At 39.0% G+C, this 13,360-nt stretch overlaps 1 protein-coding gene across 20 annotated transcripts in view; it reads left to right on the top strand.

Moving 5' to 3' along the window:
- The window catches only part of TRDN (triadin), a 166,150-nt gene that overhangs the window by 134,876 nt on the left and 17,914 nt on the right, over positions 1-13,360 (top strand). For 18 of the 20 annotated variants that reach the window (XR_004692212.2, XR_009557338.1, XM_035109215.2 and 15 more), the window contains 5 exons: positions 960-1,010; positions 3,248-3,295; positions 6,791-6,829; positions 8,677-8,703; positions 12,441-12,488. Coding sequence is in view for 18 of the 20 variants with exons in the window: in XM_035109215.2 (XP_034965106.1) it covers positions 960-1,010; positions 3,248-3,295; positions 6,791-6,829; positions 8,677-8,703; positions 12,441-12,488 (213 nt within the window). In the remaining 2 variants the exon portion in view is untranslated. The remainder of the gene's footprint in view (positions 1-959; positions 1,011-3,247; positions 3,296-6,790; positions 6,830-8,676; positions 8,704-12,440; positions 12,489-13,360) is intronic. The other 2 variants (XM_060272659.1, XM_060272658.1) reach the window with 1 other exon arrangement.

The following is a 13,360-nucleotide window of genomic DNA, read 5'->3' as shown; positions in this document are numbered from 1 at the left end:
GAAGCTCCACTTAAATGTTATTATTCATGAGTACAGAAGAAAAATAATAAAAACCCTCAGCAAAATCTAGCTTGTTTGAAATCTTGGAAGAGGATGTGTTTAGGATCAGTGCACATTGTATATGAGAGCTGAGGGTTTTCTACATCAAGGAAAATAATATGAATAATTTTTTTTACAATCAAAATTCAGATGTACCACCTTTGAATGGTCACAACCCACTATGAAGTAGGCCCTCTTAAGATATTTAGCTTGGATCTGGAGTTCTCATTACTGGAATGCTGTTCATGGGATGTGCTTATTGAAGAGGGGGGATGATTTTTTATTTTTATTTTTGGTTGACTCCTGCTTCCCTGTAGCCCTTCCAGAACAACATGGGAGGTGGCAAGATGGGGCTGCAGAGAATCCAACAGAAATCACCTTCCCTAAGATAGAGCCTTCTCCAGAATTCTAATTCTCCTAATACTCCAAAAACTACCTAATTGGACATCCTCACTGTTTTATTGGTCTTCTGGGTGTATTACCTTTTTATGTTTTTAAATGAAGAAGAAGGTCTGCTTGCATTGGAGGAAGGAGCTAGGGAGGCAATTTGCACCGATACCTCCTTTCTCCTGCAGCCCCCTTTCTCTCCTGAAAAGCTACTCCAGGAGGTTGGGGGACCCTCCAGAGCAGCATTGGGGTGGTGCAAGTGGGCAGCATGAGGAAGAGAGTCTTGGCGAGATCCTCTCCTCCCTTCCCTTTGATCAGTAGGGAACTTCCACTGGATCTCTGTGCTGTTTGTAAACAGAAGGAACTTTTCAGAAAGAGCTCTTTGCAGAGCAGCCAATCTGGATCTCACTCATAATAATTCATTCTCACCTAAATTACCTGTCATTTGGCCAGTATGTATTTACACACAGTTTGAAAAGTCTATTATTTGTTTGAAATTGTTTGGTGGTGGGTTGTTTTTGTGTTTTTTTCAGAAGATGCCAAAGAAAAAGAAATAAAGCATCATCCAGCATTGAAAGACAAAGGTAATGCCATGCAATTGAAAACAAAGACATAAGTCAGAATGATTGCAATAAAAACTATAATTAAAAAATAGCTCACACAAAATTGACTAAGCCAAATTAAATATAAGCATTTCTGCACAAATTAAGTATAAGCATTTCTGCACATGTGTGAGAGGTTTAAATACAGTTTAAACCAAATATAACATAAATGGAGTCAAACAGCAGCATATGGGTTGGTGTGAAGGTGTGATTGAGACAGACATGCCTTCAGGACTTCATAAAGGCAGAGGCTGAAAAACACTCACTCCGGCCATTTAAACACCCATTTAAAAGACCAGGTATCCTTGACTTCCATTTTCCCATTCTAATTTACAATCCCTGTGTCACCAGGCTCACTGCTAAGAGACACTTACATTGCAATCTTCCCAACCAACACAATCTTATATTATACTCATGCATTAGGATCTGTCAATTTCCTTTATTTCAGTTTCTCATTTTTTCAGTCTTAAATTCAGTTCTCCACATTTTGTAGCAATTTGCAATTTCTTGATTTAAAAATTCCTCATGAAAATTCACCAGCATATTGGTGTGGATTTCTCCCAATAAACATATTTCATGTGCAGCTCTGGCTAATGTACTCATTTTTAAAAGGATTTTCCCCTAATATAATCCATATTTGTATGCTATTTTCACTAATATCCTCATTTGTATGCACACTTTCCCCTTATATATGTATTTTTGTAAACATTGGTTGGTTGGAGAGCTGCATCATAAAATTCAGTTAAGTGTGATCTTCAATGGATAGCTGTGTTTTAGTTTGTGTATTGCTTCAGAAAGTGTGAATTTTATAGATTTGGCTTTATATGCATACTGAATCGAATTTATCCTCCATCCCAACTCATAAGTAGAGCCTACTATGTCATATCAGTTCTTCTCACCTTAAGAGAGATTTGTGGCTTCCCTCTTCACATATTACAGTTAGTTTCATGGTTAGAAAACTTCTACAGGTTTTCATTTGTTTGTCCCATTCAAAGCTGCCAAGGCTACTAAATAAATATTTGGTCTTGACCCAGCATAACTAGTCTTGTATTTGCATGTATCTATAGGATGTGAGATAACAAGGAATGTGATCATTTGTACATTTAGTTTATATATGGAAGCTTATCTGTCTTGACATTTGCCTATTCATTGCCTTTAAGAAGGCTTGCATTTAAAATACCATATCAGGTCAAGCAGATTATAATCGGATGCAATTAGGGCTGCTATACGCTACAGCATTCTTTGACTCCAACCAAGTGATATTCAGGAAGTCCCAAAATGATTTCGTGGCTTCCGACACATCAGTCCCAATCTATTCCTACCAAAGCATCACTGATCTCGGCATGTGAAAGGTCAGTGGTTCAACACCAACAGGAGATGACATTTAGCAAGATTTGAACCACATGCTATTTATTCAATTGCTAAAATAATTGCAGAGTCAAGGTCATGACAATTTAAATGCCAAAATTCAGTGCCAGCTTTGGTTAAATTGCATTGAAGACAGCTGCAAAATAAAACAATGCAATAGGTGCACCCTGTAATTACATAGAAAATACAAAACTCTAGCCTCGACCAAGCAGAATATTGAATTCCAACCTAAAACACCAAGAGATGTGAATGGACTTTAGAGGAAGGTGTGGAGACCTATATTTTCTAATTGCGTTCAGTACGTATTTACTCTGCGTTAACACAGTTAAGTTGACACATGGGGGGTGAGGTGAGACAGACAGAGAGAAGTGGAAGGAGAATTGAATGGATTTGAATGGAAGGGCCCCTTCCACAAATGCAACTCTCCTTCCATGACAGGAAGCTCCTTGCTTTCATGGACGGATAATGTTTAGTTTTTACACTATGAAGCTAATTGATTTCAATTTTCAACATTAAACATCTTAAGTCTTCTGCCTCAACCCAATCTCTTTCCTGAGCTTCCAGGGAAAGTTATGATGCTTGGAAAGCCATATTAGGGGGAGGAATTACTGATAATTGACACTTCATGTGGCCAGATTATTTTGCTACATCAAATGAAATATTCAGAGCATGTGAATTGACTGGTATTATAATCATCTCATAAGTACAGCTGAGCTTGTTGATCTCTGATGCTGTAAAACTTCACAATGCAAGTTTGAAAACTGAACACTTGGAACTATTCACATACTTCTCAGGACTCGTAGAGAAGAAACAATTTGTAAGCACAGGATTAATTATTATTTTCCCCCTAGATGCTGCAAAAGAAAAAGTGAAGCCTCCAGTTGCTGCCAAAGAGAAAGGTGCCATTTGTAAAGTTGCATAGCTTTTTAAGTTCATGGGTTCTTTCATGGAGAATTGATAGCTGCAAACTTGTTATTCATTTATTTACCAGGACTATTCTAAGATTAGAATGACTTTTGTTGCTGAGAGTTAAGACATATACAAATTCGCACACAACAGAAAGCAGAGAAATTATCAAAAGTTTGAGGATGTTTTACTCTCATCGATAAAGATGAAGGAAAGGTGTAACTGAACTGCATGTCAGCTAAGTTGTAAGTGAGCACAGTATGTGTAACTGTAGAATGTGTTTATTGGTTACAGGGCACCAGGACACATTTTCTGTGTCTTGTAGCATGGCATGCTCACTTACAACTTAATCTCCCTTCAGCCACCCATCAACCTCAGTTGTCTTCCTCGCCACAAACTTTAGGACTACATAATGGGCTTTCGCTGTAGAAACTAAAGGCACACAAACGAAACATCTATCATATAATGAACTTGTTTTGACTTTATGTTGAACAGAATGTTCAGGCTCCAAAATGACTGAATAATGAAAAGCCCATCCACTTTGACTATAGAGCTGCTACTGTGACTCTATTATAGAAAAAATGGTGGATGTTGGAGTATAGGGCATTCTTCACTTTCATGGTCAACTTTAGCTATATTCTAATCCAGCAGAAGTACTGTTGTACCCATTCTGCAACAGCTAAAGCATCTTATGCTAAGATGGTATGTATATTATTTTCCATGTTGCAGCGAGTACACCTAATTAAAGCTTAACATTTCCATATTTGTAAACTAAGAAAATTGGATATTTTTTTTCAGAGGCAGCAAAAATGAAGGAACACTCTAGTTGCTCAGAAATGCAACTACCATGCTATGTTATATGTTAAGCAAAAATGCCACTCAGATCCATGTTTTTACATTCCTTTTCTGTCAACTTAAATAAGGCTTTTTCCTTCCAGAATATAAGCATATGGCGGTGAGGAGGGTTCAAAAAGTTAGCTTCTTATTAAATTATCTTTTCAGTACTGATGTTATTAGGTGAGATGCCCTGCTTACAGCCCACTCCAAAGTAGAGGTGAGGTTTACAAGCCCCCAAATTCTTCTCTGGCTCAGTTTGAAATCTGATCTGGAGAAGAATTGCTAACTTCCCCTTTTCAGTGCAATGGAGTTATGTCACTCTAGGACTAAGGGCAGGTTGAGACATTTAGCATGGAAAGGGAAGGTCTTACTAATAGATGGAAATATCCGGGCTATGGAAATATCTATACCTGGCACTTCACAAATTATGTCACATTTGTAAGTCAAGCATTCATACCTTTGAACATATGCACAATTTGTCCAATATCTGTGATCCTTGTGGGATGGAGAAATTCAAAGATATTGAGCAAATAGCTCCAATTCACGCATGAACTCGTTTACACCATTTTGTGCCACACAAGGAATTTCAGTGTGGGACCAGAGATCTGAACCAGCTCTCAGTCATTTTTATCTGCTTGAATTTATATAATATGAACGCAGTATTTTCCAGAGTAAACTGAATGTGCACCGTGATGTTGAATGTCTGTGACAGGACATTGACATTTTGTCAGAAAAACATAACCCCTATGTGTAAATTGGCTGCAAGCATCCTATGTGCAGTGCTGTGCTTTATTAGACCCCTCTTTTTTTAAAAAAAAACCCACAATAAGTGACATGCCACACAGATCCTACAAAATAGGGTCTAAAAAAGACCTTGCAAAAAGAAAAAAGAAAGACTATAAAGATTCAGTGCCCTGTAGAAATCCATGGAGACAGACTCACTCTGATTTTTCCTCCCATTGCGTAACAATATGCAAAGAAACACTGTGCAGCTATAGCATTGCTATTTAGATTAAAGGTATTTCGTCATCTGTGCATCTTTGACAGTAACAGACATTTAGCATTAAAAGGTGCACAGCTTTCTTACTATTTGCAATGTAGCTGTTTCATTCTCTACAAGTCTGTGCTGCATATGAAGATAGAATGAGCAAAAAGATGTGGGCGATTTCTTTGTAGAAATTGTCTAGTGTCTTTATTTAGTGGAAGCAGTTAATGGTGTCATGGCAAAGGGGGGGTTCATTCTCAACCTTCCTTTTCTAAGTTATGAGGTGGTAGTGGAAGCCAAAGGTGTCAGAGCCAGCACTGAGCAATGCATAGTTGCTGACTGGACGGTTTCACCAGCTGATATCAACAACCATGCTACACCAGCAACCTTGCACTTTCAAGCCACTGGCTTGAGTACCCCCACCCCACCCCTTTTCCCACTTTTGCCTTCCAGTACAGAAAGGTAAGGGATGCGGGTGGTGCTGTGGGGTCAATCACTGAGCCTAGGGCTTGCCAATCGGAAGGTCGGCAGATCGAATCCCCGCGACGGGGTGAGCTCCCGTTGCTCGATCCCAGCTCCTGCCAACCTAGCAGTTCGAAAGCACGTCAAAGTGCAAGTAGATAAATAGGTACCACTCCAGCTGGCAGGAAGGTAAAACGGCCTTTCTGTGCACTGCTCTGGTTCGCCAGAAGCGGCTTAGTCATGCTGGCCACACGACCCGGAAAAACTGTCTGTGGACAAACGTCGGCTCCCTCGGCCAGTAAAGGGAGATGAGCACTGCAACCCCAGAGTCGTTCGCGACTGGACTTAACTGTCAGGGGTCCTTTACCTTTACCTTTTTACAAAAAGGTAAGGTTAGGAAAACTGCTTCCCTTTCTGTTGACATGGGGTGGCTACCACTGGTTACCTACATTGTCATTATGTTATTCCATCCCATTCATTTTAAACCAAAGGAAACCTAGTACAACTAGAAGAAGTGGGAGAAGTAAACAATTACATAACGTGTGTGAACTGAAAGCAACAAGCTTTGTAGCCTGAAAGTGGTAACAACAACAAATGTATTGATTTCAGTTCTAGACATTGGACAAATAAGTGAACATTGGCTGGTGATTTCTGCTCCTCTTTCCATCTTTGACATCCCTAATCCTAACTTCCCAATTGCGGAACTGGTGGAAAGGGTGGGGTTGCCCCTCGCACACAGCTTATTTTTTTGCTAACTTTCCTTTCCCCCGTGCCTTCCAAAAAATCAGGGCTGGGGGACTTTCCAGAACAGCAAAAGTTGCCTCCCCCTGGTATCACTGGTGAATGTGAGAAGCACTTCTGCTAATGGAGGGGCAACTGGGGATCCAAGACAATGTTACATAGCCATGTAGGCACCCAACAAGAAAATAGATGATATGGTGCTTATTCCCCACCCTATCAAATCTCTTTCCATAATTGGGTGGTGGTGAAGTTTCAATTCATTGTGTGATTTATGAGCTGAGCTGCTTGTTTCAACTTTTATATTGAATATGCTTGACGATTAAAAATAATTTCTCAATATATATTTTTGCACTGCCATAAAAAACTAGTATCAAATATAGGAGGCAAGGAATAATGAATGCAGTAAAATGAATTATGGCAAGCAATTATGACTTTTAAACAAATTGTTTCTCTTTTACCTCAGAACCTGCCATAAAAAAGGAAGTCAGTCTACCTAAAACAGGTAATGGGATACTTCTGTATTTAACAGAAAGCATTTGTGTTTTCTACAGACTGAATTATTCCTCTAGATAAAGCATTGCACTGGTCAATGTGAAGGGCATAATCTCAATTTGAAAATGTCACTATATCTGATGATATGTTTTTCAGTTCTTAATTTCTCTAATGGGAGACCTTCAACATCTCAGCAGCAATTTTGTGAGCCTCTATTATCCAAAATAAAAATGTAACGGTGGGTGACCTGGAATTGCTGCATGTTGTGTGTCATGTAAATGTTTAAGTCCTGAGACATTCATTCTGTTAAATACAGACAGATTTAGTGGCTGACAAGTTACCAAAAATATGTTTTGTTTTTTGCCCTACCAATTTATGGCTCAATTGGTTGAAAGATTTTCATCCTGAATCCCAATCATTGGTCCATGGGTGGAAGGGGAAGGTACTGTTTATATTAATATCTTTCTGGCATTCTGATTAAGGCACAACTTTATCAACACTTGAAATGAATATATAGAAAAAGTACTAACTGATGAGAGAGAGAGAGACCCTCAATAATAGAGCTTCAGGCACCAATATCTGGACATAAGGGCCCAGAATCAATTATTTGAAGAGAGTCTTTTTTGTTTTTTACAATCCCTGATGCATGGCAAAGTAATAGGATGATACTGCATGTTGCAAAAGGATCAATTCACCCTTAAGCCATGCCTGTTTATTCTCCACCATTTCAGTGTGGTTGGCATTTTACTTGGGATGTTTGGGGAATTGCCGGTACTTATTTGTGAATAAGAACTAGCCTGATCTGCACCTCCCAAATTAATGTGCTAATGTGCCCTTTTCAGAATTTTGAGATATAGTTCTCAGCTAAAAGACCATATTGAGAGAAAATATGTTTGTAGCTATGCACTTTGTAAAAAGATACAATCAAAATACACATCTACATGTGTACTTTTTTGTGCCTTTGTAACATAAATAAACCATGCAGAAATAAGTCGTGGTGGACTTATGAATGAACACATGCTTTATTATTATTATTTATACCCCACCCATCTGGCTGGATTTCCCCAGCCACTCTGGGCGGCTTTCAACAGAGCATTAAAAACAGAATAAATCTTTAAACATTAAAAACTCCCCTAAATAGGGCTGCCTTCAGATGTCTTCTAAAAGTCAGACAGTTGTTTATCTTCTTGATGGGAGGGTGTTCCACAGGGCAGGCACCACTACCGAGAAGGCCCTCTGCCTGGTTCCCTGTAACTTGGCTTCTCGCAGTGAGGGAACCGCCAGAAGGCCCTCGGCGCTGGACCTCAGTGTCCAGGCAGAACGATGGGGGTGGAGACACTCCTTCAGGTATACTGGACCGAGGCCATTTAGGGCTTTAAAGGTCAGCAACAATACTTTGAATTGTGCTTCGAAATGTACTGGGAGCTAATGTAGGTCTTTCAAGACCGGTGTTATGTGGTCTCGGCAGCCACTCCCAGTCCCTCAGTCTGAAGTATGGAGGGTGCAGAACGCCCTATAAATTAAAATATAACATTTAAAACCAAAGCATAAAGAATATAATATTAACAATGCAACAGACAGGCAATTGTCACTTCACAAATAGCTGTACATATTGTACAGGGCCTGGGCAAAGAAGTATTTTGCTGGCACCAAATATCCGTCATACTTCAGAGGGAAGGGAATTCCAGCAACAATGTGGCACCATGGAAACAGCGCTAAACCATGTCTCCCAAATGCTCCCCCGGTGCATCTTATTATTGCAATACAGTATAAAGCTACGGAGCTCAAATGAGTTTCATCTGCAATCTTTATTTTTATGAATGAATGTAGCTCATTGTTGTCTTTGTATTTTTCTAGGCAAGAAAGTGGAACACAAACCACCAAGTAAGTTGCTAAACTGCACAGCAGAAAAAAAACGAATAAACAGTTGTCATAGACAGGGTCGGATTTAGGTTTGATAAGGCCCTAAGCTACTGAAGGTAATGGGGCCCTTTATATGTACAGCTGTCCTTTGTCAACAACAAATTGTCGCTGTTGTTTGTGTTGAATATATGCTATATTGTAATTTATGGACCTAATTGGTATCTAAAGTCATTTGCACATAACAAATATGCAACCAGTCCATGCAGAATGTAGGCATCCTATATATAGAAATGAGCAAACCAGTGATATTTTAGGGAGCAGGCTAGCAGGCGGGGCCCATTACTTACATCATAGGAGCATATACAACACAAAACACTGCTGCTGTGTGTAGGTTTTATTTTATTTGTTTTTTATCTTACATTTTGGAAATGTACATCCAGTTTTTTCCCCTTTAATTTTTTTGGGGGCCCCCAAGAGAGTGGGACCCTAAGCTATAGCTTGTTCAGCTTATACATAAATCCAGCAGTGGTCATAGATGCCATTGTTTGGTCAATGAAAATGTTCCTTATTAGTAACCCTAATCCTGGTTTTGGGAATGCAATACCTGTGGTATCTGCCCACCTTTGAGTGGCCATGATCTCACCTTGCTCCCACTAGCATTTCCCGGCTTCAGGCTCATTGGTCAGCAGTCAGGGTGTTCGGTGTCTGGATCCTTGGCCAAAGTCATGCACTACCTATAAACAATACAATTGTGTCCATTTTAGCCCGTTTTCTTAGTCCTCCTGTTCTCCCCCTAGCACCATGCTTTGGATCCAACAACATAATCACTGTGACTTGTGATTATTTGTGATGCGGGCAGGATATAAAATCAATAAAATAAATACTGCTACTCCTTGCAGATTCTTCATGTGCTAAGCAATAGTTTTGAACCTATGCTGCTGCTGTGCCTCAATTTTGCCCCTGGTATTATATGCTAGTGCTGTCTCTTCTATCCACTATTAAAATTGCCAGGTAAATCTAAAGCCACTGAGGATGATGGTGAACGTACGGTACTAGAATTCAGCTGACATGTGACAAGAGCTGCAATATGTAAAACAGTGGCTTCTTCATATTTTTGACTCTATCCAAACTGCCTTGTCAGTTGGAGTTACGTGGCTGTGCAATGGAGCTGAGTGCACAGTTTGCAGCATGCAGTTCTTACAATCAACTGGCAAGTGTGTTAGAGAAGAGAACAAAAGGAGCTCCTTAAAGAAAGGAATCTGGGGAAAATAGCAAACATCTTCTCCCCAACACATTGACTTTCAGTTTTTGTTTTTGTTTAAAGAGAAGTTAATGTATGTTTTTGAAGTTTATTTGTGCTAATGTCATGTGCCTTAAAACAAGACACTTGCTTTATGTTTATATATATACAGTGGTACCTCTACTTACGAATTTAATGCGTTCCGAACACACATTTGTAAGTCGAAAAAAAATTGTAAGTCGAATCCCATAGGAATGCATTGGGAGAAAAATTCGTAAGTCAAAGCAACCCTATCTAAAAATTCGTAAGTAGAAAAAATCCTATCTAAACTGCATCCAAGATGGCGGATGGAGCTCCATTCGTAAGTAGAAACATTCGTAAGTAGAGTTATTCGTAAGTAGAGGTACCACTGTATATATATAAATGGGCTCCTTCCTTTGAATATTAAAGCAAGAGGTTGTTAGTTTTTTCTTATGCCAAGCCTTCTTCCAAATTCCAGTGGATTTTATTGCCTGTACTCTCCCCACAAAATTGCTCTGGATTTCCCCCCAACACTCCAGAGCAGCTTTAAGGAATGTGTTATTTGACATGTACAGCAGAATCATCATTTTCAGTAGTCTCCATCACAATCCTGGTAAATCTGGAACCATACCTGATGATCTGATGTGCCTGTTTTGTAGTTTTGTTTCTCAACTTTTAATTTTCATCCATTGTTATAATTGTTCTATCTGTTTTATCTGCCCTGTGGATGTCCCTCCCATCAGATGTCAAAGAGAAAAACAGCTACCAGATTTTTAGAAGACATCTGAAGGCAGCCCTGTTTAGGGAGGCTTTTAATGTTTAATTGTTTTATTTCATTTTTCTGTTGTAAGCCACCCAGAGTGGCTGAGGAAACCCAGCCAGATGGGTGGGGTATAAATAATAAATTACTATTATTATTATTTACTTTATAAAATGAAATAATAAGAAATAGGGCCATCCTGGGGCAGAGTGGTCTGCAATCTGCAGGATACAAAAAGCTCTTTTTCCTCTGGCCTGCTCCAGAAAAGGACCCAAAACTATGCTGCCCTGGTGCTGGAATAGAGATTTTGCCTCCCATCAATAACATTTCCTGGTTTCCACAGCACAATAATAGACGAAAAAGTTTTTGGGTGCTTTCAGAAAACCCATGCAACATTTTTCAAAAATTCAAATCTAAATATGAAATGACGCTGTCCACCTCCTTGGTGTTCCTTTTCTCTCAGGGCTATAAGGGTCTTTCTGCCACTGTGTCATGAATTGGAGCTGACAAATCGATCTATTTTTTATCCTTCTCTTAAGGCAGCTCAAATAACTCCCCTCCTCTTTCTGTTTGAAAAGCTTACCATGACAGAATCTGAATCGCTGCATTTTTATATGATATCGAAAATACTAGAATTGCAAATGCATTTGAGTGATTTGAAAGCAAACCTGTATTTGAAAGCAAACCTGTATTTGAAAGCAAATATGTAGGAAAAGTCTATTTACTATTAACACATGTTGTGTTTTCAAAGCCATTCTTGTATGATATTATGGCCTTGCCATATAAACATGCTCTCTCTATAGTAGCAGCAGATGGACTAAAGCAGCTTGGACTAAAGCAGCATTATCTATCTTCCACTGGTCCTTATTAACTGGATTCTTTCTGATAAAAAAGTACTTCTATGCCATTCCTAATTGGCAATCCATTATGATTCCTCAGAACCAATTCACTTTAAATCTCCCTTGAGTAATGTGACCCTTATCTTATGAAGTTTAATTATCACACAAATGGAAGCCCAGTTGCTTCCATTATACAATTCCTTGTTCTCTAGATCATAACCATGGTTGGGGGTCCACTGTTTATGCATTACAGTTCTTGGGGCTTTTGAGTTTAAAGGAAAATTAACACGTTTATTTTACCCTATAAAGGTGATTAACAGAAGTATTTGATGACTGTACTCCTATTAAGATGGAAATATGGGCTCCATTTTCAGAAATAAGCTTTAGCTAATTCTTGTATGAAGCAGTTGCCTTTTTTTTCTTTTAGCGAACTGTTTCTGGAATGTACATGTGGATTATAGATGTTATGCTGTGTTTCCCCCCCTCTCTCCTGTAATGTAACCTCCTCCATTATTCCACTGACTTTGGGTAGGAGTGGTATGGGGATACATAACTTTATATTTTAAAATATTTTAGCATTTCTTAATGTTCATATTGGGTTTTTCTACAATACAGTATTGGGGTTTTTTTGGTACCTGAATGGGTCCTATCTAGTTAAAGAAGCCCCCTTCTTACATGAATCTTAAAATTGCCTGGTGCTGGGCTCATCCCTAGACATCAACACATTGGGATGGACAGTCTGCATAGGGAAGTTCTATACACGAGCATAGCAATACATGCTCATCTGGGGATGGGACCTGCAGTTATCCTGTGATGTCCTCTTCAGACAGTTTACACATGACAGGAGTTATTTGACAAATTGGCTCCTTGTTTATTTTATGCTGCTTCTGTCTTGTAGAACAAGATAGCCTTAAGCATGATAAAGAAGTTCCTCAAGTAAAAACAGGTATGTATAAGGACAGAATTGGTTTCCGGTCCATGTTACCGGTAGGTCTCAGCTGCAAATAAAACACTTTAAATGTGTTGTGAAGTGCAATATACAAATGTGACACTAGATGGTGACAGTGAGCTATGCCAAATTCAATGTATTTTTCAAAACGTTTTTTTAAAAAGCATTTTCACAGTGCTTTTTATATGTGTGTAGACTCCACCTCAGTTTCATTCCTGCTCGTTTGTAACTCCTGTTAATCTATTACAGTACTTAAAAAGAAGTACAGACATTTTTATTTAAATACCGGTATGTATTTTATCCCAAATTATGCATCACTAAATGTATTTAATTCTTACATGGATCAGATTAAACTTAACAGTTGTTTAGTGGGAGCCAGCACAATAAGTGCTGCTAGTGCAATGGGACTTATTCCCCCACTGCTTACCCTACACACAGTGTGTGTCCCCATCAGTTCGGGGGGGGGGGGAGAACAACTCACAGTACCATGCATGGGGGGAGGATAGGGGTAGATTATTCCATCTGGTGGGTAGATATGCTTGTGCTGGTGGAATGATCAACACTGAAATATTCCCATAACCTTTCTATTGTAAAATTCAGAGAAGTGCAAAATCTGAAGGATAATTATGTTCCATTAGTCTGGGAGGTGTGAATTAAATTGGTTTGCTTAAAATGCAAACCAAACAAAATTCTCCTCCATGCCTAATATATATTCTATTTTCAGTTCCTCTCCATTCCAAATAGTGCCATTTGATACACAGAATGAAACAAACAAGAAAATTGTAATAGTTGCACAGTCACTTGGCAAAGCAGGAAGGAGAGCTGACTAATCCAGCAGACTAATGTGTCCTTGGGCACCTGGCATTGTT

The sequence above is a fragment of the Zootoca vivipara genome, chromosome 3 (genome assembly GCF_963506605.1).
Source record: "Zootoca vivipara chromosome 3, rZooViv1.1, whole genome shotgun sequence".
NCBI lineage: Eukaryota > Metazoa > Chordata > Lepidosauria > Squamata > Lacertidae > Zootoca > Zootoca vivipara.
Note: the sequence above shows the minus strand (reverse complement) of the source record. Positions and strands in the feature narration are given on the sequence as shown.